General features: G+C 38.7%; 1 protein-coding gene across 1 annotated transcript in view; it reads right to left on the bottom strand.

The window, feature by feature from the left end:
- The window catches only part of TAPT1 (transmembrane anterior posterior transformation 1), a 64742-nt gene that overhangs the window by 23965 nt on the left and 26531 nt on the right, over positions 1-14246 (bottom strand). The window contains exons 3-5 of the mRNA XM_060103878.1: positions 13396-13514; positions 2890-3052; positions 364-499 (exon numbers count right to left, since the gene is read on the bottom strand). Coding sequence (XP_059959861.1) covers positions 364-499; positions 2890-3052; positions 13396-13514 — 418 coding nt within the window. The remainder of the gene's footprint in view (positions 1-363; positions 500-2889; positions 3053-13395; positions 13515-14246) is intronic.

Below are 14246 nucleotides of genomic sequence, written 5' to 3'. Positions count from 1 at the left end.
GAGACTCTTTAAATTAATTTACAATTACAGTTGACCCTTGAACAACACGGGTTTGAAATGCATGAGTCCACTTATACGCATATAGTTTTCAATAGTAAATACTACAGTATTAAATGGTCCGTGGGTGCTTGAATCCTTGGATACACAGGGCTAATTTTAAGTTATACTTGAATTAGCCCCTGTGTTGTTCAAGGGTCAACTGTACTACTATAAGCAATTTCTCAAAAGAAAGCAGAGGGTTCACATTAGTCTTCAGGATACGGACACACACACACATCTTTAAATCTGAGAAACAGCTAACCAAATAGAATAATGTAAAATATGCATTGATGGTTGGAATTTCTGAGAAGTCTAAAAGGATACAGACATAGAGAACGGCCATGAAAAAGTGAGGAATCACCCCGATGTGGGCTCTTTTTCTTTCTTTGGGCTCTGTTGCTGTCCAATAGAGAGCATCTAATATATCTTGTCCAAATGATGAAAACAGACGATCTGCTACCTAAAGAGAAAAATTTTATTAAGGTGTTTCTCAATATTCCATTTGAATATGTTACTAAAATTCAGAGGTGAACCCAAATACTGGAAATCTCACTTTTTAAATCCTACTAGAAGCTAGGCTCCAAAAGAGAGCAGGATCTTTATTTACTTCTTCACTTACATTTCCTTATTCTCTGACACATAATGAGTGCTCAAGTTTTGTGTTACCCGAATTAGACTTTGTCTAGTAAACTCTGTTTGTAACAAGAAAAATTTTAGTAGCAAAAATAAAAGGGAGAGGATACATCAAAATCACAGTTCCTCTGGTTTTAAAACTCTGTGAACTCAAATTCAGGATTCAAACTTAAATCCTTTAGGACAAATACACCATTTGACCCACTCTACTCACACCTAATATCGGTAAATAACAATAGCTGTAATTTGTTTGAGGTTTATCATATAAGAATATAATAAGCAGATTTGCTTCCTAAAGGCATTTTCAAGTTCTGATCTCCATGAATACAGTATGATAAATAAAGAGAAGCACATAAAAAAAGAAAAAAGGAGGGCTTATCATTCAGGTTTCAGTCACATTCTAAGACAGGACCTTCCCAGACCATCCAGTCTTTTGTGGTTCCCGTGGTCTCTAACTATTACCGTGTTCTTCTTCATCACGGTTATTTATTATTTCCAAATACCTCCTTGTTTACTGCCTCTCTCCCACCTGTAGAATATAAGCTCCAGGGGATTAGGCTTTGTTCATCTCTGGATCTTCGGGATCCTGGCATGTAGGGAGTGTTGGTTGAATATCTGCCGAATGAAGGGATAAATTGCTACCATTTAGGGAGCTCCTACCACATGTGCTAAGCCCCTCTACAGGCTGTCTCATGTACTCCTGGTAACTCCCCTAGTATCTCCACTTCACAGATGAGAAGCTGAAGGTCAGAGTCATTCAGCAACCGGCGGCCATGTGCAGGATAAGCAGGATTGGAGGTAGTTATCTCTGTACTAGAGCCTGGACTCTTCTACACTATGCTGAAACCACTCATCAACTCTAGTCTACAAAGTGAATAAGTATTTAAGCCACTTTGATCAGCAATTCATGGATCCTTCTGCTTGCCCTGTTTCCTAGTAATGGTAGTACCACCACCTTGTAGAGGGCTGTGTAAATCAGGAGGCATCTGCCTTAAGTTTGGGAGTAAGGAGAAGCCCGGTCACCTGCAATCCCCCGGGAGGGAAGGCATGGAGATTAGTGGGGTGCTGGCATGGAGAGCCACCCACGCGGCCAGGGAGGACAGGAGGCCTGGGCTTTTCCTTCTGTGGGAGGGAGGCGAGAGCAGGATGGCTACTCTGCTTCACAAACCACACCCACACTTGACAGGGCAAAGCAAGTGTATGGCAACGAGCCTACAACCAGGAAGCTGGGGTGTGGTTTTTAAATCATCCCAGTCAATGAATTAAGGACTAACCGGGACGGCTAGAGTTCTGCGGCTTCTACGAAGAGATGGAAAGCCCCCAGCTGCCCGGGCAGGGCAGCTTCAGGGCAGAAAGGCCAGCAGCCTCCACACCACCCCACGTGTCTACGCCAGGACAAGCCTGTCTGTGACTAATTCAAAAGACAGATAGACCTTACTTGTGTCCCCAAAAAGTAGTATAGGAAAGTGCAAGTTGAGTCTCAGAGGTTAATTATATAACCCAGGTTGGCTTACTGTCTAAAAGACTTATTAAGTTTCTGCCTATAAAGCAAAGCATGTTTTTCTTTGCTTTGTGTAACTGTTAATTTACATAAATGCAGATTTTCATACGATGACTGCTTTAAAGTGTTGCATACTTGGAAGACATACTGTATTCAAAATGTTAAGTACTTAGAGAAATTGGGAAATTGTTTACTTGCTTGGTGTGAAAATTCAAAAGCAACTTAAAATATAAATCTACTACAGCTAACATACACATAACCCTAGAAGTATCTTCATAAATTTAAAAATTCTAGCAAAAAGTATACATAGGTTTCCAATGAATTTGCAAAATAAATTTCTCTACCATTTGACAGTTCACATTCTCAAGGGAACACTGACTCAGAAATGTCTAGACAGCAGGTGCCCCTCTTCCCTACTTGAGGACACATTGTGCCCTGAGGACCTGCTACCCTCAGTGTGTCCCAGGACCGGCAGCACAAGCACCATCTTGTTAGGAAGACAGATTCTCCAGTGCCAGCCCAGACCTACTAAATCAGAATGTGCATTTTAACAAGGTCGCCAATGACCGGATGAACACTGGAGGCCAGAAGCACCATTACCAGAGCCTGTAGGAAAGTGTTCTGTATTGGAGGGCTTGGAGCAGTGTGCCACCGGTCAGGCCTGTGCAGGCTGGGGCGCTGGACTGCCTGGCGGGTAAATGAGGGCCCAGACTCACCTCGAGCATATTGTAGATGATGTAGAGCTTGATGACGGACTGGCCCCTAATCAAGTGATACATCATGGAGTAGTCCACATAGTGCATCATAAAATAGCAGATGACCAAAATGACACCCTTCAACATGTCACACACCTGGGCAGGCTGAAGCAAACGTCTGTCCCTGAAATGTATGAGAAGTAATAAGAATATGAGTTTTACCTTCTGTGTTCTTGAATAAATAATCTTTACTGGACATACAGTGGCAAACAAAGGTAATGGGACTTAGGTTGATCTTTCAAAAATTTCAAACTAACAAGGAAAGTTATGCTGACTACTCAACAGTATGAAATTTTCTGCCCAAGGAGAGAATATAAAATATTAAACCAGAATTACTGCTAGAAGTGGGGAACCTAAACAAGTGAACACCGAAGGCAGGCGGCTGCTAATAGAGTGCTCGGAAGCAATGGATTTCCACAAAGAAGACACAAGCCTCCCACCTCATCGGGAAGCCCTGGAGCCCCACTGGCTCAGGCCTTCTTATGCAGTGCTAGCATTCTACGCATGGTGTTCTGCACTTTGCACTTTTTATTTAACAGCGTAACAGATTTTTCCATATCAGTTCATAAGGAATTCATATTTACATGACAGTGCAGTGCTCCACTGTGTGGATGTATCATAATTTATGTAACATATCATTGACAGATTTCCAGACTTCTGCTACTATAAACCATGATGCAATGTACATGTCATGCCATGCCAGTGAAAGTGCATCTATAGGATAATGTCCTAAAACTGGAATCTCAGGGTTATGTTCACTTGACATTTTGATAATAGCAGCCGTGCTGTCCTCTGCAAGGGTTGTACCAATTTACACTTGCACTAGACACCTGTAAGCCCACGTGCATCAATTAGCATTTGATCAACTTTGGGATCTCTGCCAATGCCACTGGTGAAAAACTGAATCTAGTAGTTTCAATGTTAATTTCTCTCATTAGGAGACTGACATCTTCTTTATATATTTAAGTTATTTATACTGTGCGTGAATTCTCTCGTCACATCTTTCTCTTGCTGGTTTGTAGGGCAGCTTTTATATTACAAAAGTTAGCCATCTATGACATGAGTCGAAAATACAGTTGCTCCTTAAACAACAGGGTTTGAACTGCACGGGTCCACTTATACGTGGATTTTTTTCAATAAATATGTACTTCAGTACTACATGCTCTGCAATTGGTTGAGTCCATGGATGAGGAACCATGGATACAGAGGAATCTCGGACACGGAGCGATCGTGTATACGGAGGGCTGGCTATTGAGCATAGGGTCAGTGCCCTAACCCCCAGTTGCTCAAGTGTCAACTGTGGTTTTTTCCTAATTAACACAAGCAGAATCATTCCTTATTTTTGAGGTCAGAGTATAGGGAACTAAACCTAAATTGTGAATGGAAACGTCTTCCTAAGACACAGCAAAAAAAATACATTAGAAGAGAAGAAATTTAAGACTTCTTTCACTGAACGTAAAATTCCTGTGACAAGAATGGGAAAGGTATTTTCTCTAAGTCAACTGCAGGCTGATTCCTCAAGATAGAAAATGCTCAGTCTCCTGCTTTGGCAGCTTTTACATATGGATCGTACAATCAATAAAAAGCCTGAATACTGGCATTAGGAGCCGCAGAGTCTCTTCATTTCTGCCCGTTGTGACAACACTTTAGGACCTACCTAAGGGGTGAGCTCCCTTTCCAGTGGGCTATTGGCGTCCTGAGCTCTCTACTTACTTGGTATTTCCTGGCTACCTATTCTCTCTGGAGCTCCTTTCTAGCCCTTGTCCACATTCAGATCAGGGGCTTTTTTCTTCCAAAGATCCTTGTAGGGTTCAACAAGGAACCCAAAACTGCTACCCAGAACACTGCTCTATAAGAGAACAGTGAGGCATGCAATGCCAATTCTGCCAGATGTGCTACAGAACCTCATACTTGTTTTCTACAATACATACTGCATTGCGTACTACACTGTACTATGCAGAGGTTTTCAGTCAGGTGTGAATTTGACCTCTTCACAGAGAGAATATGGAAATCTGCAAAAGTCCTGAAAAGAGACAAATTCTGTGAAGACTGGGTCCAGGGAGGGCTAGCAGAGGATGAGAAGACACTGGGCTGAACCAACGAGCTAGATGGAGAGACGGGTCAGAATAGTCCAAGTCACGCCACGTGTCCAAGTCATACCACCACAGCACAATAAGCCAAGGGAAGTTATTCTTAGTAGTTGAAGTGGAAATCTTGGGAAAAACTGCCTCAAGGACAAAGTTGATCAATCTCTATCATCATTTTTCTGTCCCTTTCTGTCCTCAGTGCTGTTCCTCTCTTTCTCTGCAGACTCTGGCCCTTTTCTTCTCATGAAATCCAGAGTGAGCTGCATCTCCCATCTGCAAACACCTAGCCCAGAACACAGAACTCTGCCAAGGGCTGTTCAAATATTGAGGTAATTCGCTGCTGGACCCCAAGATAAAAAATGGAAGCGGTATTATATTTGTCAAGAGCTGGAGGTAAACATATTTTTAAGTCAAACAATGAGAAGAGGAGACATTCTGAACACTCTTGGGATCCTGGCCCGTGTGCCTGTCTCCCCTGGGATGGCCAGGGTCAACCCGAAGCATCAGCCAGGAGCACACACCCACCTCCCCCTCAGGAGTGCTGGCACAGCAGAGCATATGCTGAAAAGCACAAATCACCCATAGTCAGAGGCCTTTGTGTTTAAGAACTAGAGGTCGGGCTTCCCTGGTGGCGCAGTGGTTGAGAGTCCGCCTGCCGATGCAGGGGACGCGGGTTCGTGCCCCGGTCCGGGAGGATCCCACATGCCGCGGAGTGGCTGGGCCCGTGAGCCATGGCCGCTGAGCCTGCGCTTCCGGAGCCTGTGCTCCGCAACGGGAGAAGCCACAACAGTGAGAGGCCCACGTACCGCAAAAAAAAAAAAACAAAAAAAAACAAAAAAAAACTAGAGGTCATGTTTTATGAACTAAAGAAAACGACAGGAACGAAAAGTAGGGTGGTATTAATGAATTTGCATTAATTACCAAAAAGATTTAGATAACTAATTAAAGTAGAAATCTATACTTAGAGCTTTTGGTACTAGATTGGCATCTACTTAGTTAAGTGATCTCAGTCAAAGCACTTTATTTAAGAGATAAAAGGATTTTTAATACATATCTGTCCAATTTTGTTTCTTTATAAACATTTGCAACAAAGGAACAGTGTGTTAGTATATCTAAGGAGGAATATTATATTTGATACAAGTCATTGTTAGAAATTAGCTACCAAACATTGGAAAGCTGTCTCCCCAAATAACGTAATACCACACATTTTAAACCAAGATGATAATTAAAATTTTTAAATTTTAAATAAACAACTTTAATTTAGCTTTCTTTTGCTTAGGATTAAACCAGGCTGTAAAAATGGTGGAAGAGTTGAAGAAGCACCTTATGCTACAATCCACAGGTCCTATGAGGCAGGCACCATTCTAGGCACTTGGCACATAGCTGTTCTAGTTTCCACGACAATCCTATGAGATCCTATGAGGAAGGTACATCACCATCCCAATTTCACAGATGATGCAAAGAGTACCAAGAACGTGCCTGCAGCTGCATGGTCAGGAATTAGACGTGGGGGACCAGGGATCTGACCCTCTGCGTCTGGCTCCAGAAGGCATGTTCTCACTCCCATCTACCATCCCAGACTTTTCTTTAAAAGAACTTTTAAACTTACAGGAATCAGCAACTCAGTATCTTTTATCTTTCAGCCTAATTTAATACTGTATAATTTATCACTGTACTGTCATCTCATATGGAAAAATTATTGTGCTAAAACCCAAAAATAGCTATAATTTTTCATTTCTAAAAAGAGGGGGAAAAGGACTGTTTTCACTGGATCTGTGCACTGCTTTCTGTGCACTCTCTGCTTTGGTGAAAATTTTCCATTGCTTACATCATAACTGGGTACTACAGAGATGACTCTGATTTTCTCCTTAATTTCAAAATTAAGGGGATTTATTCAAATAAAAACATAAAAGCATAACTCTTAAGAAACAAGGGTCTTGTTTTCATATAAATTTCCCTGTAAGTGAAAAAGGAAAGTTGCAAAAATTAAAAAATCGTTTCTAAGGGGGCATCACAGCTTCTCTGAGTAAGAAAAGATCTAACCTCAAAATAAGTTCAGCTGGTTAAAACAACTTGAACCAGCTCCAGCATTTGTTTCCTTCTCTGCCAGGACATTTTTGGATATGATATATGATAAGTATTTCCAACTCCATAAGAAGCTTATCTACAGCCCTGACAATCAACTCTGAATTGGTTTATGAACAATATTTTCAGGCTGAAGCTCTTCCTTATAAATGCCTGTTAAACAGTGGTTACTGGCAATTCGCTTTGCAAGCACTGAAAATCCCACACTAACACATAAACAAGTGGAGGAAGCTGTTGGACAAAGTGAAAACCCCACTAATCTAATTTACAGTTGGCTGTCAGTTATCACAAGACACTGTAAGCCACTCTTACAGAAATTAAATTGTCTACATTTCTAAATTTTATCTTTTGGTCTTTCAAATACTTTCCCTGGATTTGCAATTACCGAATAAAGTGACCCAGTTGTTTCAAGGGCACTTTTGGGGAACAGAATGATGTAGTAAGCCAAGATGATCAGGTGTAGGCTTTTTCTGCACCCTGTTCAGCAGAAGGTACTATGCCAACTAAGATTAAAGTAAAAACTGATAGTGAACAGAAAAAGATCAGGAAAGAAGAGGAGGCAACTCAAATGACTAAGAGAACTGGGATAAGCCCTGCCTAGTTAATTTTCAAACTGGTGTTGAAACATGCCAAGGTACCAGCATGAGCTACTTCATTACAAAATACGCATATTGGATCTTTCTTTTTTTCTCTCTTTCTCTTTTAACATGTTTAGCTATTTGTGGTATAACTGAAAAATGAAGATATACAAGCACTATTGAAAAAAACGTGAAATACTAAAAATGGTCTCCATTTTTGAAAGAGAAGTCGTTTTATAATTTTAGAGTAAACTGGAATAAAGTATTAAGATATTTTCCTTAATTAGGAGACTGAAAATTTTAAATCTTAAGTTTTGCGACAGACAGTAGAAAAATAATTATAAAAGCTTAAAATGAATAACTAAAGCGTTCCTTGGGCTTTGAAAATAATTTCAAACTATACTAGGAAAAAACCACTGGTTTTATAAGCTATGTTTGGTGCTTGGAGGATGCAAAATAAAAACTGCTCACATTGAAGGGATCAGCTGACTGATGTGGCATTGGGAATGAAGTACTTGATGTCAGGTCTAGTCTGACATGTATAATTAAAGATCATTTTATCAAGTGATTTTCTTATGTTAGATGAGATCATGGTGAAATCCTGCACAAATGTGGACAAAGCTTTATGACCAAGTAAGGACAGGGAACCACATTTTCTTCAGTATGTGTCCATCTCCAAATGGTTATGTCTATATTTTTTCATTATAATCAGTATTCGTTTGTACTGATGTCAATTTGGCCGAGAGTATAGAAGGAAAAATCAGGGTTTACTCACCACGAGGAGTCCCTGTGACACCACATTCCATTCTATAAAGGAAGTGAAAGTGCTCCTCCCTTCGGTCTGATTTACGAGAGAGAAAGAAAGAGAGAAGGTTGTAATGTTGCTACGCTACTTAGAGCGTCATGGTGAGGAAACAGGGGACAATAAAACCTGAGGTTAGGAAGACTCTCTAACAAATATATTGCTCTCTACAAATCAGCCACGTAGACCAGCCCTGGTAAGAGGAAATGACAGACGTACTTGTTTCCCCAGAGAAGTTACCAAGAGCTCTCCCTACATGCGTGACAGGGGTGGCATGAATCACTCAGGCCAAAAATAAGGCTTACATCTAAAAAGAGAAAAATCTATTATGTATATGTGTGTGTGTTCATATGTGTGCAGTTAATTTTAGGTGGAACTACCTTGGAGGAGGTAAGGCATACAGAAGAAACCCAATGGGTTAAGAAACTCTCAAGCACTTGAAATTCATAATTCTTTGGGAGATGAGAGCTTTCTGTGGGGTAAATTCTCAAAAGAAAAAGATACCATTGCCTCTTAAAAACAAAAAAGTACATAAAGCCTCAAGTAAGAGTTATGCCTAAAACCGAGGTGAGAAAACAGTAAAATTTACTTGCACATATTTTATTTGCTCCAATAGTAAAAGAAAAAGACTCTAGCATTTATTACTTAAACCTACTCTACACTTATTACTGTCTAAAATATTTTAGCAAAGTTTTCAAAATTATCAGTTCCTGGCACCAGATAGTATTGCTTTTCTCTACAATCTCCCTCAACTTTTAACTCAAATGTGACTGAGGCTTCTACAACACAAAATGAAGCCACAGGTTGGAGGAGGAAAAAGGATCCAGAAAAAATGCCAGGTAAATTAAAAACACACATACAACTGGTTATTATTTATTTATTCTATAAGTAAATTTGGAAAAAATAATGTTGGATACCTCTTTAGCATAATATAGAGCAGTCTACTTTTCTAAAAAAACAAAATACTTTCATTCTTCCAAGAAACAAAGATACTTCATATAATAAATCAAAACTTAATTCTGATTTTCATGTCCTCATCATTAAAAAAATTATCCTAATTCAACAAGTTTCTCAAATGTTTTTTAAAAATTATACTATCCTGAGAAAGAGGGAAGATATACATAAATCAGTTGGCTTTTAAAGAATCTGGGTGTATTTCTTTATATTAGTCTACAACAAAACAGTTAAGGGCAAAGATTTTTCAAGACTGTAAATTCATTAGCAATAGTTTTCACCTAAATATTCTTGGAATTACTAAGGACAGGTGTAAACTTTTTATGCAAGCAGTACACCCGTTGCAGATAACACACACACAACAATGGAGTCAAGAGAATTACCCTGCCAACATCTCAAAATGAAAAATATTTTAACAGGGTCAAAAGCTGGCAAAATGTCCACCAGGGGAGCAATCATGATAAGGGCTGGTTTCTTAAGGGCTGCAGATTCGTCCTGGCCCTCAGGCTTAATGAAAGGCAGAAAGTCTATTTAGTTGTCAGTACTGACAAACACCCGCAAACCAAAGCCCACAGCAAGTTTGCAGAAGATTTAGAAACAGGTTCAAAAAAATCAATTCTAAAGTAGAAAACCCGGGAGGCTGTCAGCTTTCGGAAGCCTCTCACAAATGCTGTACCAGATACAACTCCGCACGTAGAGGAGGTGAGAACACCAATCCCATTTCTGAAAAGAGGGCGATAATAGTATTCTGCTATGATGTGATGCTGAAACCACAGCACTAGAGCCTGCAAACTGTTGCTGTTTTCATGTCAGCATCTTGATTTTGACAAATATCCCTTCCCATCCCCCACCCGGCTTTTTGGGAATAATTTCACACAACTAACAGACTAGGAAGATATCAATAGTAACTTTGTTTTTTTTTAATAGAAAAAAAACTAAAATACAGAAGAGTGAGAAAAAGAAAACAGAAAAAAGAATACAATCAACATCTTTGCTGGTCTCTTTAATTTCTTCTTATCTCTTTGAAAAAATAAAGTCAGACTGAAGGAAAGAGCACTTTTTGTTTGCTTAAAAAGATGGGACATGATACAGCTACATGCAAGACAAATCAAATAATCTTGAATGGAAGTAGAGAATGTTGGAAGAAAAGCTATAAGACGACAAAACTTGGCTGATTAATAATTTTGTAAAAATAAAATGTATTTTTATATTCCTAAAATATTTGAAAGGTCTTAGACTTAATATTAACAATAGTTTTGCTAATTCTGATAAAGTATACTTAAGGCACTAAGACAGGAAGGCAGTATCTTCATATTCTGTATAATCTGCCTACACTCACAGAGTATTTAAAGTGATGAAGTTCTGTTATATAATTTTAACTGCACTTCACGTTATATATACACATATTTATTAGTGATGGCATAAAATGTAATTTTTCAGTTGATCCAAACTGCAGAAATAGCAAGAACTGTTTGCCCAGAAAAACTTAGTGGAGTCTTCACTGTAGTGTGATGGGCTGCCCTCTAGTGTCAGTTTGGCCATAAAACCTTGAAAATAGAACGGACTTGAATTCTGTTTTAAAATGTTATTCAAATTAATTTAGATTGAAAAAGTATTTTAAAGTAATATACGAAAGTTATCACCTTTACTTTTTATGCCCAAAAAACCCCTTAAAATACCTAGAAAAGGTTGGCTCTAGGGACCATCGACCACTCACACTAAAGCCAACAAGGAGTAGAGTGATGAAGGCTTCCCAGCTCTCTGCAACACCTCTCCCACTTTTTAGAACACTGAAAGACTTCTCTAATGCTACTTTGGTGCCTTGCTCCCCAAGTGACAAGGGACACAGTTTAGATGCCTGTGTAACAACAAGACGGCTCTTGTTGATTTTAGGTTACACATCCTTTTCATGCTATATCTCATCGTGCCAACAGCCACAGAGAACATGCTCTGTCTTTAAAAGCCATTCCCTTAAAGACAGCTAGAGCACGAACTTGCCTCACATTGCTGATCAAAGAATAACTAAAAAGTAATCTAGCTCGTAGTGTAGACATGAGTTATTTTATGTCAGGTAGCCTCACCTGGGCTTTATCCAACTTTCCATGCGTCTATTCTTGTTATGCAATCACACATGAAGACTTCCATTTAGTAATGTCTTAGATTTTTTTCTTGGTCTTCTGAAAAGGTAACTGAAATAACCATGATTCTATTGAGCTCCCAACAGTGATAAAGGAATAGTGATAGTATACAAGGTTAGGCTTTCTGAATATTGGAGTACCATGCTACAAATGTCTGAAAAAAAAGGTTTTCTGATACCAATAAAGTCTTCTTAAAAATTCTCCCAAAGGCATAAAGCACGTACTTGAATATCTTAAAGTTGACGGTAAATTCCTAAAAAAGATCCCCCCATTTGATTAACAAGAAATTAATAAAATATGTAACATAATTCTTTCATTCTGGAAGGAGAGGAAGATTATAGAATATGAAGTATCACATATAACAATGCTGTGATCTTAATTCTTATAATCTACCCCATGCCATCTTGCAAAGAAGAGCTTTTACTCTTATCACAATATGATCATCATGATCGATAAATTCTTCCAATTTACACTGGAGGGATTTCTTCCTTATTAATACTGATTAAGGCCATTTTTAAAAGGACTGTATGTGTTATTCAGTACGTACTAAATATCAAGTATATGCTCGTTTATGACTTTAAAAGAGACCCTTCCATGACTTTAGTCTTAAAAAAAATCAACACACAATTCTGTACGTTGATCAATAATTTTATAACTCAGTTTCCATGGTTACTGATGATAATGTTATTATTCATATATTTAATATACCATGGAAGAGTCACCTACTTTATAGTTAAATAAAGTTTCACATATTATTGTCCATTTCAGTATTTTGTAACTTTTTCGGAATGAAACGTATATAGAAAAATGACGCATGTGAGAAACGTAAATTGGGCAACTATGCTAAGAACACTGTAATAATGTTACAGAGAGTGACCACACAGATCAGAGGCATGTTGATGTAACCACAAAGAAAAAACCTGTAAAATCCGAATTTCTAACCTCAAGACCAAAAACGCATTAAGATTCACATAAGCTTTACATTTTCATCTTCCTGTTCCCAGTTTTGGAAGAGAAGGAAGGAAGGAAACTAGTTATCTATTCCTGTCTACTACGAACCAGGCACTACACTAGGTATTCTTTTTACATCTCTCAGTCTTTGTGGTAAAAGATGCTGGCTCTAAACATCCCCTTTTTACTGATGGGGACACAAGCTTAGAGAAGTTAGTAGTTGCTCATGACCCATCAGTTAATCAATGCTGGGCCAGACTGTCTGATCCTTCCCACCAGGACCATGGTCTTCAAGAGCTTTCCCCTCTCACAAATCAGAGGGGGGTCTCACCTGTAAGCAGTAACTAAGGCTAGCTAGGCCATGAAGACAGAGACTCTCAAATGAGATGGAGGAGGAACCCTGTACTAAGAGCTCCCTAGGAGATTCTGATGCCAGCCGCCGCCCACCTGCCAGCCTAGCACCTGGTCCTCACTTTACAGATGATGCCCAGGAGGCCAAGGGACTTGAAGTACAGGCTGAGCTAGCACAGTGGCAATGTGGTTGGTCCTTGACTCTCAGTGCTAGGCCTTTTCTATTCTTCTACACAGCCTCCTGCATTATTGACATTTGTTTACCGGCCAAAGCAAATTTCTGGTCCAAAACCATTTGGAAAAAAAAAAGTACATATAAAAAGTACAAATATTATATAAGCATATTACATAATATTCATTAAAAAGATAAACAGCATTCATTTATGCATTAAGGGCCAAAGTGTGAAAGAAACTTAATGATTATCCCTATTCTAAAAAATCTATGCAAGTGATTATTTAGCTCAACTACAAGTAGTAAAAATAACTTAAATGTTTAAAATAGTTCATAATCTTAAACTTACCTTAAGCCATAGCAAGGCAGTGTGAAGAGCCTGAACAGCGCCAGGAAAACTCTTAAAGGAAGCAGGGTGAACACATACAGAAATGCATCCAGGCACAGAAAGATTCCAAAAACCATGAGCTGGATTTTCAAAGCAGAGAAGAACATAAAAAACAAAATGTAAAATAAATATTCTTTAAAATATTACAGATGAAAATTTTAAACAATCAAGGAATTTCTAAACTTTGTAGGAAATTCATTTCTTTTAATTTATCTATGGGAATAATAACAAGTTAGTACTTCTCCTTGTATACACAAGCCATATTCTAATGAAAAATCCCTTTTCAAAATGCAAGTTTGTAGTTCTTCTTCCAGAGCCCTTGGTTTACCACCTACACAAGTCAATTACTCAAATCACAAGCTGCCCTTGACCACAGCATCTGATGTAGCTTTCTGGGTACTTCCTCAAACTTTAGAGATATTATAGAAAACCTTTCAGATAAGACTAAAGTCTAACCTTACTCTTATGTAAAGAGATTACTAATTTTAACAAAATTTCATGTATACTTTAACTTGCTGTACAGGGAAGGCATTATTCTTAATTGGAGGAATAGCTGCTAATATCTGTAGTGTTTCCCCCTTTCTTGTATACTTGTCACATAAGGAGGACAGAGTCTTTTGATGGCTTAGAGAAGGAGCCATACCCAGGCTACTAAACTCCACTATTTTAAGAGTGGGGACTTTCTGTATGTCTGACACACAAACAAGGTATGATATATACACCCTCACACACAGCACTTGATGTATTCTTAGTCAATAAACTGTCCTACATATATATATTAAGCAGTTAAAATCCACACTGTTACTGGCAGA

Source organism: Mesoplodon densirostris, chromosome 1 (genome assembly GCF_025265405.1).
Source record: "Mesoplodon densirostris isolate mMesDen1 chromosome 1, mMesDen1 primary haplotype, whole genome shotgun sequence".
NCBI classification, from domain to species: domain Eukaryota; kingdom Metazoa; phylum Chordata; class Mammalia; order Artiodactyla; family Ziphiidae; genus Mesoplodon; species Mesoplodon densirostris.
Note: the sequence above shows the minus strand (reverse complement) of the source record. Positions and strands in the feature narration are given on the sequence as shown.